General features: G+C 39.7%; 1 protein-coding gene across 2 annotated transcripts in view; it reads right to left on the minus strand.

Moving 5' to 3' along the window:
- The window catches only part of PTPN1 (protein tyrosine phosphatase non-receptor type 1), a 128381-nt gene that overhangs the window by 22435 nt on the left and 86458 nt on the right, over positions 1–19488 (minus strand). For both annotated transcript variants that reach the window (XM_042462502.1, XM_042462501.1), the window contains 3 exons: positions 9492–9582; positions 5746–5846; positions 1227–1325 (listed from right to left, as the gene is read on the minus strand). In XM_042462502.1, the coding sequence (XP_042318436.1) occupies positions 1227–1325; positions 5746–5846; positions 9492–9582 (291 nt within the window). The remainder of the gene's footprint in view (positions 1–1226; positions 1326–5745; positions 5847–9491; positions 9583–19488) is intronic.

Below are 19488 nucleotides of genomic sequence, written 5' to 3' on the forward strand. Positions count from 1 at the left end.
TTATTATTATTATTATTATTATTATTATTATTATTATTATTATTATTATTATTATTATTTATTCCATTTATATACCGCCATTCCTGGGATCATGGCGGTGTACAGCAATTACAAAATACAAAAAATACCCAATCAACCCCCATATTACTACTAAACAGTACAATTCATAAAAACCAGCATACAATCCAATAAGCCAATAAAACACAATAAAAACGGATTAAGTGCCATAGTACAGCATACACAAAATACCGGGAGAAGAGTGGTAGTTAGGGCACTTGAGGGAAGGCTTGGCGGAAGAGATGAGTCTTAAGATTCTTTTTGAAAGACTCCAAGGAAGTCAAAAGTCAAAAACTGGCTTCCATTGCTGGCTATGATACTTCCTTTCACCATGACTTGTGCATTCATGCACAATCCCTATAAACACTAAAACAAATGTGTTTCAGAAGGAGTTGTAAGGTTGGAAAGACGTCAGAGATTGGACTCTCTCTAAACCTATTCAGATTTCAGTTTTTATTATATAGGAATAATCACAGAACAGCATTAAAAATGTTCATCTCCAGTTTGCAGTATACTCCTTATACAACTAAATTGTGAAGGACCTCAAATGTAGAGCCAATGAATGAAAAGCCAATGTATTTTAAATTATCAGAATAGTATAAGATGTTGCCTGACTGTGAAAATAAAGTGCAAACCCCTTTGTAACTGAAAGAAAATAATTATACCAAGGTCTATTTATTTGATGCACATAAATACATGCTGATAGTGATACAGTTCATTTTTCTTTTCAGCAGAGTTTACTGGAAGCTTGATCACAATGGAACAGCTTCCAGGGGATAGGCTTTCAATGTTTTTCTTTCACATTCCACAGTATTTCCATTTGCTTAATGAAGACCTGTTGGTTGGTCATTTTGTTTGTTTCTTACTCTAGACAAACTGGCAGCAAATTTGGAGAATCTGGAATACACTTTATTATTATTATATTTTATTTTTTTATATCCCGGCTTTCTCCCAATATAGGGACTCAAGGTGGCAAATACTTTTGCCCTCCCCAAGTACTAGTGGGTTGCAATGTTCTTTAATCCTGAAATAAAATTCTTTGCTCATCCCCATTTGGGCAGAGACATTGGTATCTATGAATGTTTTTTGTCTACGAAAATACTTTCCAGGTACATGCACCATGTTCCCAAAGCAAACACAATGTTTTTTTAAAGGTTTTAGTTACTTACTGATCCCTTTTCCATCACTCTGTTAAGCATGACAACACCACGGCTTTTCTGTTCCCAAATCATCTCCCAAAAGTGACCACAAGTATTTGGCAGAGGACCCTGCAATGATACAAAACCTTTTGGAGTGAGAAATGTTCATATGGTACCAGTTCAAAGTACTATAATGAATAAAAAATTATTTAGTATTTTAAACTCAACATAGTGAGTGGCTTCTAGTTTTGGACTGCTAAATATATCAAGCACTTCTATTAGCACAAATTGTCAAATAATAATAGTTAAATATGCATAACTTATGAAGGTTGTTGGCAAATATTGGAAAAAAAAATCAATGTCCTTACTTGCCAGAAGGGAAATGGGAAAAAAATTATTCTAAGAAAGCTTGCCCAGAAAAAGGACAAACATGTCAATCTGCAGGATACATTTAAGAAATCTGTCCAGTCAACAAACCTATGATTCATAGAGATGGGGGACAATAAAAACTAACTGCTAGGAAGTTTGGCCTTTTTTAACATTTCATGAAAAATCTTGGCATAGCACTGACAAAGAAGGTCAGGAAAAGTTTACTATTCCAGCTAGATGTTTACCCTAATCACTTTTAAAGTAACCTCTCCGCTAGGTCAAAGTTTCTTCCTTTCCCACCACTTCTAATCCAGTGTCTTGAGGTATTAAAACTTTTAAATGTTGCTCAGAATTTAAGGGGCAGAACACACACACACACTCCAAATATGGCACCAGCTTCGAAGTACTGCAATGATCTGGGTCTCTTAGAAAGAAAAATGGATTGATCAGGGGCTGAAAGTTATGTCTTGCTCCACCACTGATTCTTAATATCAACCAAATGGTATGTCATTAAATATAACAGTTAAATAATTCAGAATAGATAACACCAGGTATTGGAGCCAGAGGGGTTTGGAACGGTCTGGTCAAGTTCAGGAGATTAAGTACAGAACATCTTAGTTCCTTCTTGTTATTATTGTTGTGTGCTGTCAACTTGCTTCTGATGTATGAGAACCTCAGGTGAACCTATCATAGGGGTTTTTTTGGGAAGTTTATTCAGAGGGGATTCACCAGTGCCATTCTCTTAAGGCTGAGAGAGTGTGATTTGCCCAAGTTCACCCAATGGGTTTATATGGCTGAGCTGGGATTCAAACCCTGGTGCCCAGAGTCATACTCTAACACTTCAACCCACGACACCATGCTGGCTCCCTTAGTCCCTTAACACCTGATTAGTTGGGCATGGATATTTGACTTTCAAATGTACAAATTTTCTGGGGCCATATTTCATTTTAGATGATCATTTTGAACAAATTCCAGAGTCCTACAGAAAATGATTCATGCAACCATTTTAATACGTGTAATGATAAAGAATATGCCCTCACATGTTCATACTAAAAACTGTCAGACTAAAATTTAGGTCATATGGAGATGGAAGCCTGGAAGTCTGATACTATGCTGCTCTTTGTTGAGTCCTGACATATATTAATTCTGTCCATTTAATGTGCTAGACCAGATACTTTTCTTCCTGATGTTTTCAGTCCACTCCTATCATTTTTACTTTTAGTACTTTTTAAGCTAAAGAACAGCTCTTTCTCACCATGTGCAAACTAATTTTGGTCAAGTTTTTATTAACATTTCTCCAGAATCCTCATACAGAACTAAGTCAACACACACACACAAATGCTAATACACATCTTAGTAGCTGAGCCCCAAATACATCAAAGGCAAAGGGTTGGAGTAGAAGCATATAAGCACATGAGTATCTTGAAGTACCTGAGGGAAGAAAAATCAACCAAAGGAAACAGCTTCCGAAAGAAAAAAGTTACATGATTGATCATATCATCAACTATTAATAAGAAGGGTGGGGCACACAGCTTCCTGTATTGTGCTTTTAGGAAGTAGATGATTTGATCCAACAATAACAAGACATATACTGGGAGGAATTAAGGAGATTCTCAAACATCCCCTGGAAACTGTTCATGCTCTCCCCACCCCTGAAATTCATTTTTCAGATTGATTTATGTAAAGATTCGAATCTCACATTTTATGTACACAACCGATTATCTAGGTAAGAGAGAGGTAAAACTATGCTTGACAAAGTGACTTAGACCATGAAACCATGAAAATATTCTTAAATGATAGACAGAGGAAAGAAACCTCCAAATGTTAGCATTCTTGAGTGGAGCTTATGAGCAGAGAGAATTTCAGAATGCTGACAATGAAGGACAGGTTGCTTACCTGTAACTGTAGTTCTTCGAGTGGTCATCTGCGAATCCACACAAATGGGTTATTCTGCACCTGCGTAGCAATTTCGGATCCTACTGGAATTGCTAGGGAAGACGTTTTGGCAGTAGATCCGCCCACCCTCTATATAGGCTTGGTGTCTTCCTGCCCTTTCTCAGTTCAAACAGTCCGCCATAAGAGCAGACAAGGAAGAAAGCGCAGGACACAACAGAGGGGAGGATGGGCGGGATTTGTGTGGATTCGCAGATGATCACTCGAAGAACTACAGTTACAACTAAGCAACATGTCCTTCTTCTTCGTGGTCTCTGTGAATCACACAAATGGGTTAGACTGACAAGCTGAATTTATCCCGGAGGAGGGCGTGTCCTGGCAATAAATAAAGCTATTTATTAGGGAAAACAGTGTGATTGTGTGTCATTTAATAGTTGTCAACTAACCTCAATGTGTTGCAGAAAGAAGCATGGCTCTGCCAAAGGCTGCCTCACAACGTTGTCTGGTATCAAGTCTGTAATGCTTGATAAGGGTCAGTGGTTGTGACCAGACTGCAGCCTTACAAATGTCCTCCAAGGGGATGCCGGACAGGAAGGCAGAGGAAGTAGCTACTGCCCTGGTTGCATGGGCTCAAATTCAAGCAGGGAGAGTCTTCCCAAAAAGTTCACAAGAGAAGTGGATAGTGGAGGTCACCCACTTAGAGAAACGTTGGGGGGGGGGGGGTGACAGGCAATCCCAGTTTAGGGATGGTGTAAAAGATGAAAAGCTGCCGAGAACGCCTTGAGACCAAAGTCCTGCTGAGGTAGAAAGCCAGAGCCCACCTGACATCGAGAGAGTGGAGTTGACGTTTGGTGTCAGTGGTCGGGTTCGGGACAAGGGTTGGAAGAACAATGTCTTGGTTGAGATGGAAGATAGAAAATATATTTGGCAAAAGGGGGGGGCAACGGGGCGAAGTGTGCTGGAAAACTTCAAAAGTACAGTTTGCCTTGGTCAGAATCCTTCTTTTTTGGATGGATTGTTTGTATTTCGATTTTGACTGGCGTTTTCCCGATGACTGCTGTTGAGAAGGAAAACGCTGTTGTTGGAAATCAGGAGGTTGATTGGGTCTACCCTGGTTGGAGGGGTAGGAAGGTCTTTACCATCTAGAATGGCGTTGGTATGGGTGGGGAGACCGAGAAGTTGTTGAGGATTATATACCGTATTTACAGGCTGTGTTTCTCATCTTGTTCTTGAAATCCAATGTTTCGTCTGTGTCCTAAAGGAAAAGGCCGGAAACATCAAAAGGGAGCTCTTCAATGGCCAGTTGGACCTGGGGTGTCAGGTTGGACGATCTCAGCCAGGCATAGCGACGGAGGGTAACGGCTGTTGAGAGTTGTCTGATGGCGCAATCAGCAGAGTGCCTGATCGAGGTGATCTGTTGAGCGGCCAGAGAATGTGCCTCGGCGTGAACTGCAAGGGCCAGGTGTTTGTTTTCCTCTGAGAGGTTGTCAGAGAGGAAGAGCACATTCCCACAAGTGCTGTTGGTAAGCGGCCATACAGGCTGCATAGCAAGCGACTTTGAGGTCTAGGATCGCTGAGGCATAGGACTTCCTAGACATGGAGTCCAGTTTGCAACCCCGTGTCGTATGGAATCGAAGCCGCTTCCACAATAGCTGAGTTGGAACGGGGGTGCTCAAAGAGCCAAGCATCAGGTTCCCTGTGCTGCTCACACAGCAGACAAAAGGAACTGAGAAAGGACAGGAAGACATCAAGCCTATATAAAGGGAGGGTGGAGCTACCGCCAAAAAGTCTTCCCAAGTGATTCCAGTAGGATACAAAATTGCTGCGCGGTCGCAGAATAACCCATTTGTGTGATTCGCAGAGACCACGAAGAACTATAATTTATAACTCTAGCTATACAGATGACAAAAAGAAAAGCCCTCTGCATATAAAATTCCTTTTTCAGCGCTATTGCAAACCACAAAGCCACACATAATAGAGTTTATGAATACATCTTTTCAATGGGGTCCCTAAGTCTTTGAAATTCACATTTCATATCAAAAATTTCTTCAGTATCCAACATAATAGATCACTGATAGGTCCTCTTTTCTAAGTCAGACCCCTCACTTTTCAACCAACTTCTCCTACTTCCCACATCCTCTGTGTCACACTGTGCAAAGCTACCATAATGAAATATTATGTAATTGGGGAAATTACACACAGACTATATGCTTGTGAGTTTCAAAGACTAGATAAGAGGAAAGAAACAGAATAAATTGATTCTTTCTCTGCTCTTCAAAGCACTTACCTGTGTGAGTATGTAGCTTCTATTTGCTTCTTCCACTTTTATCAAACTAGCATTGATATAATCATTATCACCTTGCTGCAGCTTAATTCGACTGTGGTCAACTGTAAAACAAGACAAAATGCAACACACACACACACACACACACACACACAGACACAGACAGAGACAGAGAGAATGTTAAACACTTGTGCATTATTCATTTTATATTATGTAGCTTATATGAGAACATGGCACAACATCTTTCATTTCTAGATAATGAAATACTAAACAACACCTATTGTAGATGGTTCTAAAGATTATTGATTGATTGATTGATTGGTAAAAGGAAATTGAGGAAGGGGGAGGAATAGCTGAGATTTAACAATGTGTGAAATTGACAACTGATGTTATTATTACGATTTATAGTCTGTACAGTCAAAGGCAGCCCTTTAGAATGCATATCTTTGCTTATATTCTCAGAAGAAAGCTGAATCTCAATAAGCAAGAAACTTAATCACTCAATTTGTACTATTATATATATTTTATTCAATAAATGTTTCTCCTAACCCAGCCAGCAATTATCAATAACCAAACCACTTTGACAGTAACTGCACTCCATTTTAAAGAACTGAAGTTTACTCTATTTAGCCAATCCAGATATAGAAAAATCCCCTCATTTTACAGGAAAACCAAACTGACTGGAAGCCATATCATCATCTAAAATGAACAAAATCAATGGTGGCTACCACAAAAAGAACCTCTAGAACTGACCAGTAAGCAAAATTATGTGCAACATTATAGCTTCTATTGAGTTTTCCTGGAAGACTCAACAGATTTTTAGTCTATTAAGTGATTGTAGAGATTTTCTAGTACATGGGAAAAACTCTATGTTCAACTTTAATGTATACAGAAAATATGTGACAATAGTGTACATTGCAATTTTCAAAGTAAGTTGTCATGAGATATCAAGTACATCATGACTTGTCAGAACTAATGCTCCGTTGGATGTGGACCATGGGGGCTGAATTTCAAATCAGTCACCATCTCTTAGACAGACTTAACTAATAGGGCCACTGTAATTATGAAATGTGTTGGCTCCACGTATACTGTTCTGATTGGTGGGACTGACATTAAAATCACCTCTTTGAGATGTGACCATGGCAGCTAGATAAGATAGCTTTAAAAAGGTATTGGAAAATATATAGAGGTTAGATTGATTATTTGGTTGCATTTTTACAGACAGGAGGAGGGTGTGAGGATATGTGTGGCACTTTCTGCTTCATTTGGCTGCAGTCACTTTGGAACCAAATAATTTGATTACCTTAGGGTATGTGTACCATGACTTGGGGGTGACATCATTTGCTACTCTGCTTTAGACACTCCCCAAAAGTTGGGCTGGCCTTGTACATAGGCCTTTCAGGTGGTTCCACAAGGAATACCAGGAAACTAGCCTACTTTCCAATTAGCTATTACAAATTTTGGAGACAACAGCTTGTATCTACTAGAAAGCAGAAAGGGATCAATATCTTCATCCCTATATTAAACGAACAATATACTGGGATACCCACATCAGAACATCATACTTTATGAGTGGACAAGATTCAAAAATCTCTATTGCTACAGCTCGGTTCCTTCATAAAGCATCGCTGTTGAGATCTAGATATGTTGGAATGATTGGTGTTAATTGTAAGGGGGATGAACAGATTTGATGTATGTCGACGGATATTTTATGTTACTTTTGCCTCCCATTTCAATTCCAATTTTAATTCTGTTTTATTCCCTATGGTAACTATCTTACATACTACTGTTTAATTGTTAACTATTTTATTTTATCTATTTTCTAGTATATCCTTTAGCACATATTGTATATCTTTTAGATATACATAAGCTGTAGACAAGTAGTGCATGTTCTGGTTCTGGTGCACGCTTAGGTTATGCATATGTATTTATATTGTATGGAGGTTTATTGCACCTAGTGCACTGTATTTACATTTTATATATAGCTGTGTGATACTGCTTTTTATTATGTTACTAGTATTTTGAAACGGCCCATGGGCTACTCAATAAATTGTATTGATTGATTGATATCTACTAGAATAAATACATGAAAATATAGTAGAAAATATACTAGAACCTGCATTTCAGGAAATCCTGTTTAAATCAACAGCATTTTAAAAGGAACATATTTATTAAAGGAAAAAAGTATAATTTTATTTTGATATGCTTAACATTTTGCAGACTGAGGCAAAAATAGACAATAAATATAGAGCAAGACCATGCTTGCAAGCTCTTTTATATTAAATAAGTCTAGCTCTTCTGCATCATTTTATAGATGTACTATTCTTCTCCTTCTTCCAAACGAGAACAAAATCATTTCCTGTATAGTTCATGTACAGGTGCTGTCACCAACCCAGTAGTTTTCATGGCAAGCACAAATTATAGTTTGCCAGTTTCCCCAAAATGGAAAGAAATGTCATTTATCAAGAGGAAACAAATTGCTGTATATGAGGAAAGGGGAGGATTCAGGATGCAAATCAAAAAGTGCAGCCAACCATGGCTTGGAATTACATCTGAACCATCCAATTCTTTTTCACAGACTAGGTAAAGGTATTCCCCGTTGAAAAGGCTGTCAAGTCATGTCCAACCATAGGGAGCAGTGCTTATCTCCATTACTAAGAGCCGAAGAGCCAATGTTGTCAGAGACTACTCTGTGGTCGTGTGGCCAGCATGATTGCACAGAATGCTGTTTACTTTCCCACCGGAGTGACATCTATTTATTTACTTGCATTTGCGTGTTTCGAACAGTTAGGTTGGCAGAAGCTGGGACTAGCTGCCCTCTCCATTTCCTGAGAACACCTGGCTGCTAGCCCCAAGGACGCTGAGCCTTTCCTCCACCTGGACCAGAGACAACAATGGCAGAGGAGTCAGCAGGCTGCTTTCTCTCTTATTTCATGTGGGACTCAGAGGGGAGATATGGCATCTGGGCGGTGATTGGGTGAGAGAAGGCTGATAAAGAAGGACAGCCCCATCTGTCCTTAGTTGTCCTACTGCATTTTGCTTGTTTTAATTGTGTAACCATGTTAGCTGTTATTATGTTTTATTATTATGTAATGGTGGGGGGTTGTAAGGGGACAGTATAATGCGACTATTTTTTGTATTTTATTCTATGTTGTAATATTGTTAATTGTTTTATTATTGTTTCTGTTGTAATCCACTTTGATTCCTCTGGGAAAAGGTGGAATATAAATAAATTATTATTATTATTATTATTATTATTATTATTATTATTATTATTAGTGATGGGAGCTCACCCTATCATGCGGCACCAGGCCTCAAACTGCCAACCTGCCAATCTTGCAATCAACTGAGTCAGCGTCTTAACCACTTGAGCTACAGCATCCAATAAAGACTACTTCTTTGGAAAATGGTACTTTTACATACAAAAGGAATCTACAGGTTATCTGAGAGCCAGCACGGTATAGGAGTTTGAGTGTTGGATTAGGATTCTGGAGACTAGGGTACGAATTCCTTCTTGGCCTTGGAAATCCACTGGGGGACCTTGAGCAAGTTACATTCTGTTATCCTCAGAGGAAGGCAAAGGCAAACCCCCTCTGAACACATCTTGTCAAGAGAATTCCATGATAAATTTGCCTTAAGGTCACCATAAATCAGAAACTACTTGAAGGAACACAACACAAATACCAGCTAACAGTAACCTATAGAAAGTATCCCACATTCAAATGATTTTAAAGGGACAGAATACTTACAGGGGCTGACATCTCTGTACCTGTTGCGATTTTTATTTCTAGGAAGTTTGGCCACCTTACATGGAAAGTCACTGGCTTCATGTCTTATATCCTGGAAGGAAATAAATGAAAACATTTGTAAACACATAAAGGACTTACAGTTCAGTATATATTCCCCCTGCCCCAATTTAGTTAATTCAGAAAAATCACTGAATGCTATTGGCTTATCACCATGCCTTGATTTTGCCTGGAGAGTTTGCACAGCAATTGTTAAGAACAACTACTTTTAACCATTCTCTTTGGAGAATTCAGGTTTATGTGACTGGCTGGTAGGTTAGCACAGCCACCCAAGTTGCTTTGGGGAGTAAGAATATTAGTGCCCATCTCTTATGTGACATATAGCATTAAGTGTGATGTCACTGTCAAAAAAATGTACCAGCATGGGTTGCTTTAACTGGAAAGGGCTCAGTAATGTAAGCAGAGGAGCTAAACAAGGATATCTAAAGGAACACATTTGTTCTTCAGTATCCTACACACCACCATATCATTAATACATATAAATAGCTAAAGGCTACAAACATGTGGTTAAGATAAGAACCCACGTTTTCTTGAGTCATCAGAAAGCTGTGCTAGAGCTACTTAATTCAGAAGGATTTTTTGTACTCAAGGAATTCTATGCATCAAGACCGCAATACAGTTTTTAAACAGATGAAGCCACCCAATGTTTGTACCAATCACTTTTATCTTTTGAATCTCACAAATAATTCAACATTCACTTGAATAAAGTGGACAATTTTTGTTCAGCCTTAGTATATTTCAAACATAAAGTGGGAGCTTAATAAAGAAAGTATACAAGAAAAGATATGAAAGGCATAGTGCAGACTGAGAAATAAAGAGAGATTACAAGATCCTGCCTATACTATGATACACACACCCACACACACAAGCTGGTATATGGAAACTCAAGAAATCCCAGGACGGGGCTCTTGCCTGTGTAGAATTAACTGTAAAGTTCAGCTATAAAAGGCCATCCAAGAAAATTAAACAAAATCCTGGGCGAAACGCATCATTTTCCACTAGGCTTAAAGCCATTTTGGTTTATTTTGTTAACTAAATAAATGTAAGGCAACTGACACAAAGACCATGCAAATTCACTTAATGTTCTTTAGTCCTTTCAGACATAGTAGATAATTGAGTGCCAGGTTGCAATTAAGTAAGGAGCTGGACAGATTGGGAGAAAGGGGCGGTGAGATGTTGCCCCTTTCTGCCCCGGATGGAGACCGCGCGAATCCTGCTGGGACCTCCGGGAGGCCTAAAAAGAACCCTCTCCCTGGCAGGTCCTGCTCGCATGCCATGATGATGTCCACGCAACACGGTGCTGCGCAAGCATGGACGTCATCATGGAGGTGGCCAGGGTGTGCGGCAGGACTGCTGAGCATGTAAACGCTCAGCTCCCACGCAACTCTAGTTTGGGCTCAGGCTGGCATAAAGCGCCCATCTCTACAGGTCCTAAGTTTTTAGCTCCACCAGCATGAATAAGTACATTGTGGAAGACAACTCTAAACTTGCAAGTGGCCTAGAAATCCCCCTGAACTACTAAGACTTCCAGAAACATTTTTATAAACATTCTCAACACATGGTAAAATCAATTCTCCAGTGTCAGAAATCATGATTAAGCTGATACATCCACTACTGGGGGAAAACACTTCCTGGGAACCAGTAGATACAAAAACTGTTAAGATCTCTTTCCTACACAAATGCTTGAGTATGTGGTTGATAGTCAATATCCAAGAAGACCTTTGCTAGAGAAGTTGGGGAATGGAATCGTGCTCATTCGCTTCAAGCTCTAAATGACTCTTAGTAGTATCAGGCACATTATCCTTTTTGGAGAGATTGTCCAAGAAGATGATAGCTGAGCATACCAATTTCTCAGTGGTACTACTTATACATGGACCACCAATACGGTAAGTTGGTGCTATGGAAGAACATTCAAATCCCACAAGCCCCCACTTGCAGTCTGGTGCAGTCCTGACACCAGTTTACCATTTATTCCCATTATACAATTTCCCTCCTTTTGCAGTGGTGGAAGGAAGGGGAGATGCAGCCCCTGCCAATTTTCATGGCCCTTCATGTACCTACAGACCTTTGGCAGTAACAAAAAAGCTGGCATTTTTCTTAAATTTGTTTGTAAACAAGTCACTCTTTGTACACCTTGTCTTAAAGGCTTTCCCCCTCTTGGCATTGCAGTGGCAGGGAAACTGATGATTTGCCTTTAGAATAAAGCATACAATAGCTGATTAATACTTCCAGGAGTCTTCTCAGAGCACCATTGGGTCATCATACCAATGTGCCTTGTTTTCACCTAAATGTCAGTGTTCCCCCCACAACATATTTCCTAAATTCAGCAACATAAAGGCAGTAGGTCCCAATGTGTTCAGCAGCAACCAATTTGGGATCATATACCAGGCACAGATATTGCTTCTGTTGTAAGACAGAGATTGCACTTTCAACATAATGTTAACTAGTGAACAAGATGAAAGATGATCTTTAGCATTAATTTTAAATGCACTGCATTTTGAGCATGAGTCATAGGATACAAATAATCTCATGTACCTGAATCATTTAGGAAAGACAGATATGGCAGCCACTTTAGCTTACGAACTGAGAGCGAAAGGAAGAGGCAGTAAGAGGCGATAGATCATTGCTCCACACCCTTGGTATCTTTCTAGTAAATCTAAATTGAATAGCTTCCTGTTTCCTTTGTAAGAAGACTGCTTTAAGTTACATATGAGGGATCTTTAGGCTGAGGCTGAAGAAAGCATGAAGAGGTGCATGGTTGTTTGTTCTCTTGCTAAAGTGTGTCTTCCAGGAGCCTTGCCAGAGCACATTTGGTACTTCCACCAGCCACATCATAGCGGATTGTGAAATTCTTGTGGTCAGCTTGTGTCATGCCTGGTACAAATTCGTGATGGCTTTGAAATGGATTGTCAAGTCTGGAAACTGACCCATGCCCAGAGGGGATGTAATCATGTTTTGCAAGCATTGGGAAACTCAAGCCTGTGAACCTACTCCAGACTGCCAGGTATTCTAACCTAGTCCATGGAGCTCCCTGGTTAGATCCATCAGCTGAGACTGGGCATGAAAGTGAGTGCTGGGGGAAGTAAAAAGAGAGTTAAACAGGGTTCACACAGAAAAGAGCTGGTCTCAAAGTGGCAGTTGTGTGTGCTTTGCCTCATTACTGAGTTAGCAACCAAAGATCCAGCCAGTGCTTCAGCAGAGGTACAATGGCACTACTGGGTCCACAGAAGAGTCCAGTCTTTCCTACCCTGAAAGGATATCTCACCTCTACCATAGTGTCTTGTGCTGTTCAGTTTCACCTCCCTTATGACCTTGGCATAATGGTTGCGCATTGGACTATGACATGGGAGACCAGGGTTCATATGCCCACTTAGCTATGTAAACCTACTGGATGACCTTGGGCAAGTCACACAATCTCAGCCTTAAAAGAAACAACTAGTGATAGATTTGTCTTGTTGTTGCTGTTGTGTGCCATCAAGTCATTTACAACTTATGGTGACCTTAAGGCAAACCTATCATTGGTTTTCTTGGCAAGATTTGTTCAGATGAGGTTTGCCATTGCCTTCTCCTGAGGCTGAGAGCTTGTGACTTGCCCAAGGTCATCTAGTGAGTTTCATGTATGAGCTAGGAATTGAACCTTGGTCTCCAAAGGCTCAGTCCAATGCTCAAATCACTATGCAACTCTGGCTCTAGGTTTGTCTTAGGGTTGCCATAAGTCAGAAATGACTTGAAGTCACACAACAACAAAAAATCACAAAGCCACTGGAACAGGATGTGTAGACAAAGAGCAATTCTGGTCTCAAAAGTTACTTTATTGGACTGTAATTCTTGAACTTACCACTGGCCATGTCAGTGTCTCCCTCCCTTCCTCCCCAAAAACCAATTCCAAGCTTTGCTTATGTTTTAGCAGTGTTTTAGTGTAGTTAATAAAGGCAAACAGAATGCCAGCAAAAATGGAACATTTAATGCTTTGGGTACTTATTACTGGTATTTTCCTGGCAGTAGAGTAGGCAGTATTCCTGGAGCCAGAAGTGACCCTAGACCCCATTCCCCTCTCCTCTTTTGCATTACAATAGCTCGGAGTGCTTATTATCAGGTTCATCTGCAACTATTTATAGAGCACAGGATTTAACAGCCATTCATGCTTTTATAATTGAAAATATCATCTAATTTGATATATTTCATACAGAGCTGCTTCTGACTTTAAGAAAATGCGTAACATAGCCACCCACCTTCTTATGGAACTAGAAAAGAAGTATGCCATAAAGTTGAGGTATTTACTGGGAGTAATGTGCAATATAGCTCTGACTCATGAAGGAAATGTCTAAAAGAAGGGTTTTTATTTATTTCAAGGTGCCCAAAGAACTGGAGTACACGAACGCCAAGAAAAGCAGCTATAGCACCCAAAGCAAGAAGTGAGCACTAGGATGATCACTGCAGTTCCTTCCACTGAAACCCTTAAGGGGACACACATCATAGTAAGGAAGGATAACAAAGTTAAAGCAGCCACACTGCACATTACTAACAGACTTCATGTTGTATATGTCTTTGTATTTCAACAAATGTTTAAGTATGTTTTTGGTTTCATTAGTAAATTAATCATGGTATTGAAATCTGTAAGAAATAAGAGCATTGCAAAAAAATTAGCAGAAATGCTATTAACTGCTAATTATAGAAAAACTGTTATGTGGAATAGTCTACTAGAGCAGGTGTGGACAACTGAGGGCCATTGGGGCCTTGCTTCTTGTTCCCACCACATTCCCCTTCATTCCCCTGCTTAAAGTTGAACTGATATGAGAATGTGGTTCACCTTTTAAGCAGGCATGGGCACAGTGCAACCAGCTGACTGCATGCAAATCATGGAGCCCATTTTGTGGCCCATAAATTCCCCATCAGTCTCTCCCCCCAAGCTCCTACTTTATTTGCATAACTTTCAGGGACCCATGGACCTCAAAACAGCACAGAAAGCTGCCAAGAATATGTGAAAACATGTAAAAATACTCCCATCCCAACCCCATAATTACTACCTCAAATGCCTTGGTTTTCCTCTGCAGTTCCTCTCAAAAAGGAAATGACAAGTGACTTGATGTCATGTCCTGTTGCCATTTTGAAAGGGGCAGCAGAGGAAAATAGAAGTATTAGAGCTTGTTTGGGATAAGCAGGTGGGCTGCCAACACTTGACTTAAATCTTGTATTATGAAGACCCCAGAACGCCTCATATCCCCTATGCAACAATTAGGCTCTTAAAATGTTAAAATGAAAATAGGCATAAATAAAAACAGGCATTTTTAATCCTAAATGTTTTATGGGGAGAATAATTGGGGGTAGATATACAAGTATAGGTGGTGGAGCGATGAAGGGCAAGGGAGAGCATGGGAGGGTTCTGACCTTGTTGTGTTATGGCTATAGCTACCATCCCTTCCATTTGAAAGGCTGCACGCTTGTAAGGGTTCTCACAAGAGAAAACATTATCCGGGCTGAGTAAGGTCTTCACCATTCTACTGATATCTTTTCAATGGAAAACAAATTTCCATAGAGATTCTAGTTGTTGCTGTTGTGTGCCTTCAACTTGTTTCTGGCTCATGGTGAACCTAAGGCAACCTTTCACAGGGTTTTCTTGCCTAGATTTGTTCAGAGTGAATCCGCAGTGACTTCCTCTGAATCTGTGGTAGTCTGACTTGTCCGAGGTCACTTAGTGAGTTTCCATGATGGAGCAGGACTTCAAATCCTGGTCTCTCAGAGTCGCAGACCAATGCACACACTACGATTTGCCTCTCAACCTATTCAAACACATAAAAATCCACAATCATGGAACATGAATCAGTACTCAGTTTGTATCAGTTCATTCACTAGAACTAGCACCATCATCAATGTTACTAGAAATTACAATAACATTCATAAAAGAAAAGAAGTGAGCAAAAAGTCTGCTGAAACATGTTAAACTATGGAACATACTGTATCTGTAGTTTTTCCAGGTTATTCCTGCCTGTGGTACCAAATTTTTCATTAAAGAAGTAGTGCCCAGGAACACATCTGTTGTTGTTGTGTGCCTTGAAGTTGTTTCCAACTTATAGAGAACCTATCACGAGATTTTATTGGCAAGCTTCTTCAGAGGAAGGGTTGCAACTGCCATTCTCTGAGGCTGAGAGTGTGTAAATTGCCTAAGGTCACCCAGTGAGTTTACATGGCTGAGCCAGGATTTGAACCCTGGTCTCCAGAGTCACAGTCCAATGCTCAAACCACTACACTACACTGGCCCCTAGGAATACATCTACTTGTTAACTAATGTATGCTTGTACAGTATTTGATATAGTGGAGACACGTCAACTCTACTTTGAGACAAGCATATATAAGTGGCAACACTGTTGATCTGATAAAGCTTTTTATGTCCTAATTTTGACTGATAGTTACAACTGGAGGAGACCCATTGAATCACTAGGATTGATCAAAGTGTAGACTTACCATTCAGCAATCGGTCTCTGCAACTGAGATTTAACAACTGAATTCAGGCCTTACTGCTTTTTTTAGAGGAAATATTATAATTCTTACAATGAAGAATGGATAGAAATACTGTAGCTTTGATTCTTGCAGTTATTTTTGTCACTTTACACTAGCAGGGCTACAGCGTACTCCTTTTTAATACAGTGGAAAAGTAAACAAGCAGTGGTAATCTTACCACTACAAGAGTACCCTTGTAAATGTGGCTTTCCTAGAAAGCCCCTTGCTGATTCAATGCTCCAGAAGTAATTTGACACGTACTGTAGTGAAGCAATATAGGCAGCATTTTATGGACTGCAGTCAGCAGGTCAGAATGCTGACATACACAAACACATGCAACCTAGGGAGAACTATTAAATCATTTCAGCTTGTACAGAAGCTACAATGCCCACAGTACTGCTCATCACACCATGTAGTGTTGCCAGTAAACAAGTGAGTGCTCATCCCAAAGTCTGCCATCTGTGTCCAAATTAGGACTACAAGGGCAGGCAGATGGACTGCCGGCACCTGCCTCTTTAATGTGAAACAGCCCTTTGCTGGAAACTTGCCAAAGCCCTCTGAGTGTTGTCTGGAAACCTTGTAAATCTTATTTTGGCTAGCGTTAGAAGCCTGGAGATAACATGACATGAGGTTGAGTTTAAATAAAATAAGGTATTGTATGCAATGTATTTGTTTCATATAAGGTAACCCACCATGCAGTCTTGCGGAGTGGACAGCTTACACACCAAAAATAATACCTAAGTAACCAGGTTTCAAATATTTTAAACCTAGACGACCAACTCTTAAGATGCAAGATACCATACACAATTAGCAAGCACTCATGACTTCATCATTCCAAACATTTATATTTGTACAGTCTAAAACAATACCACTCTTTTGCAACACTTAACACTTTTGAAACAGATTATCAACTACAAAGCTATGTCTAAATGGCCTGCTACATTTATTTCCCCCTCATTTTCTTTTGTTTACTATGGCAGACTGTTGCAAAACCTCCAGGAAGTCACAATAGCTTCCCTACCATACAATCCTGATACAAGAAATAAAAAACTCAAAAGCACAAAAATGTAAAATAATTGGCTAGGACAAAAGCTGCCATGATGCCTAATTTGGGTTGCCAGCTGGAAAGCAGAAATCTACTCCAACAAAGAGACCTATTTATTGGCCTCAAAACAGAGGCCATTGCTCAGAGGTGGAACATAGGCTTTGCATACATAAAAGGTCCCAGGTTTTCAATGGAGGAACTCCCATCTACTAGGAATGAGGCTTGGAAAGAAATATTAGAGATTTTTTACAAGATATATGGATTAATTAATTGATTCAATTTAAGATGGCTTTGTAAGGACAGATTTTGTTGTTGAGTGCGTTCAAGTCATTTCTGGCTTATGGCAACCCTATCACAGGTTTTAATTACACATATTTTAAGCCAGTTTCAATTTCTAGTTGCTACATAGGTAATATATAGATGGTGAAATAAATTTTAGAGTTACAGTACTCAAAATCAGAGAATATATAGTAACCTAGACGATTAAGATAGTAACATATTGTTCTCCCTTATTTAATGTTGCAAGGAAATGAAACCGTCAATTGATGCCTCTCTTTCCTCTAACAGCAAACTACCATGCTAAATTAACAAATAGTTTAATAGAAGACTGCCTTTTATATTCCTGAAAGGTAGTGGGATACTCATCTGTAAAGTTCTTCCGTGTAGCTGTAACAACACAAGAAGGTTACATATACTTGGCTTTCTTCCTCATCAATAATCTCATGATAATTAATCCTTTATATCTTCACTTCCTTATACAAAATTTCCATTTGTCAGAAACTGTGCACCTCTCTTGCACATTATCAGGATTTTATTAAGTGTGGGCCGACTAGAGAAGTAATGCAATTTGTTATTATTTATAGCATTCATTACAAAAGCAGATATTTGTCCATTATATCTTAAATGCTATTACATTTCCATGGAAGTAACTGTGCAGCAAAAAGGACCCCCCCAAAAAAAAGAAAAGAAAAGAAAAGAAAAGAAAAGCAAACCAGAGTCTTGGGGTCCTTTAACAACTATGGCCAGGTCAAGGAAAACTGCTTGTGCAGTAAACCACTGCACCAAAAGTCTGATAGTTTCTGAGCTTATGTAGGGAGGCAGCAGGAGCAATGGCTGGGAGAGGCAGGATCTGAATGTCTTTATCACCTGTGCACAAGGGATATTTCAGATGGTTGTTGTTAACCCTTGAGTTGATACTGACTCATGGCAACTGTGGATAAGACATCTCCAAGACTCCTTGTCCTCCCCTGCTCTGCTCAGGTCCTATAAATTCATATCCATGCCCTTCTTGATTGAGCCTATCTATCTAGCTTGCAGTCTTCCTCTCTTTCTACTTCCCTCCACCTTTTTTAGCATTATTGTCTTTTCTAATGAGTTGTGCTTTCTCATGATGTGGTCAAAGTACAACAGCCTCAGCTTGATCATCTTGTCCTCCAGGGAGAGTTCAGGCTTGATCTGTTCTAGGACCCATTTATTTGTCCTTTTGGCTGTCTACAGTGTTGGTAGCACTATTTTGCAGCATCACATCTCAAATGAGTTGAAATTTTTCTTATCTGCTTTCTTCACTGTGTAGCTTTTGCATCCGTACATGATAATGGAGCATACAATGGCTTGGATGATTCTAACTTTAGTGCTCAGTTGGGTATTTTGGGGATCTTTTTGAATTTTTTCATGGCTGCCCTTCCCATTCCAAGTCTTCTAATACAGTATCTTGGTTGCAGTCTCCATTCTGATCTACGTTTGATCCAAGGTACAGAAACTCTTTTACTATTTCAATTTTCTCATTATAGCAATAGCAAGAATATTTCTATACCACTTATCAGTGCACTTAAGCACTCCTTAAGTGGTTTACAATGTGTAAGATAACTACCTGCAACAAGCTGGGTACTCATTTTAGTGACCTACGGAAGGATGCAAGGCTGAGTGGACCCTGGAGCCCTGCCTAGGATTGAACTCACAACCTTGTGGCTGTGAATGGCTGCAGTACTGGCATTTAACCACTGCACCACTATTGTCAAGTTTGAATGTATGCAAGTCTTCCATGGTCATTATTTTTGTGTTATGTTCAGCATTAAACCTTCCTTTGGAATTTCTTGTTTGATTTTCTTTAATAATTGTTCCAAGTCTGTGATGTTTTCTACTAGTACAGTCTGCTCTTCCCTTATGTGGGGGATCCATTCCGGACCCCCCCCCCCCCCCCGTGTGAGGGGAAAACTGCATATGCTCGCGCCCCATTGAAAACAAAGGAGTGCGTGCACACGGTGCAGTGTTAAATTGTATCACAGCTTCAGCATAAGCTGAAAGCTGCATATGGGAAACCCGCATAAGGCACAGGCTGACTGTAGTATGGTGTCAGCCACATATTTTAGATTGTTAATATTTTTTACTCCTATTTTT

This window comes from Sceloporus undulatus, chromosome 4, assembly GCF_019175285.1.
Source record: "Sceloporus undulatus isolate JIND9_A2432 ecotype Alabama chromosome 4, SceUnd_v1.1, whole genome shotgun sequence".
Taxonomy (NCBI): Eukaryota; Metazoa; Chordata; class Lepidosauria; order Squamata; family Phrynosomatidae; genus Sceloporus; species Sceloporus undulatus.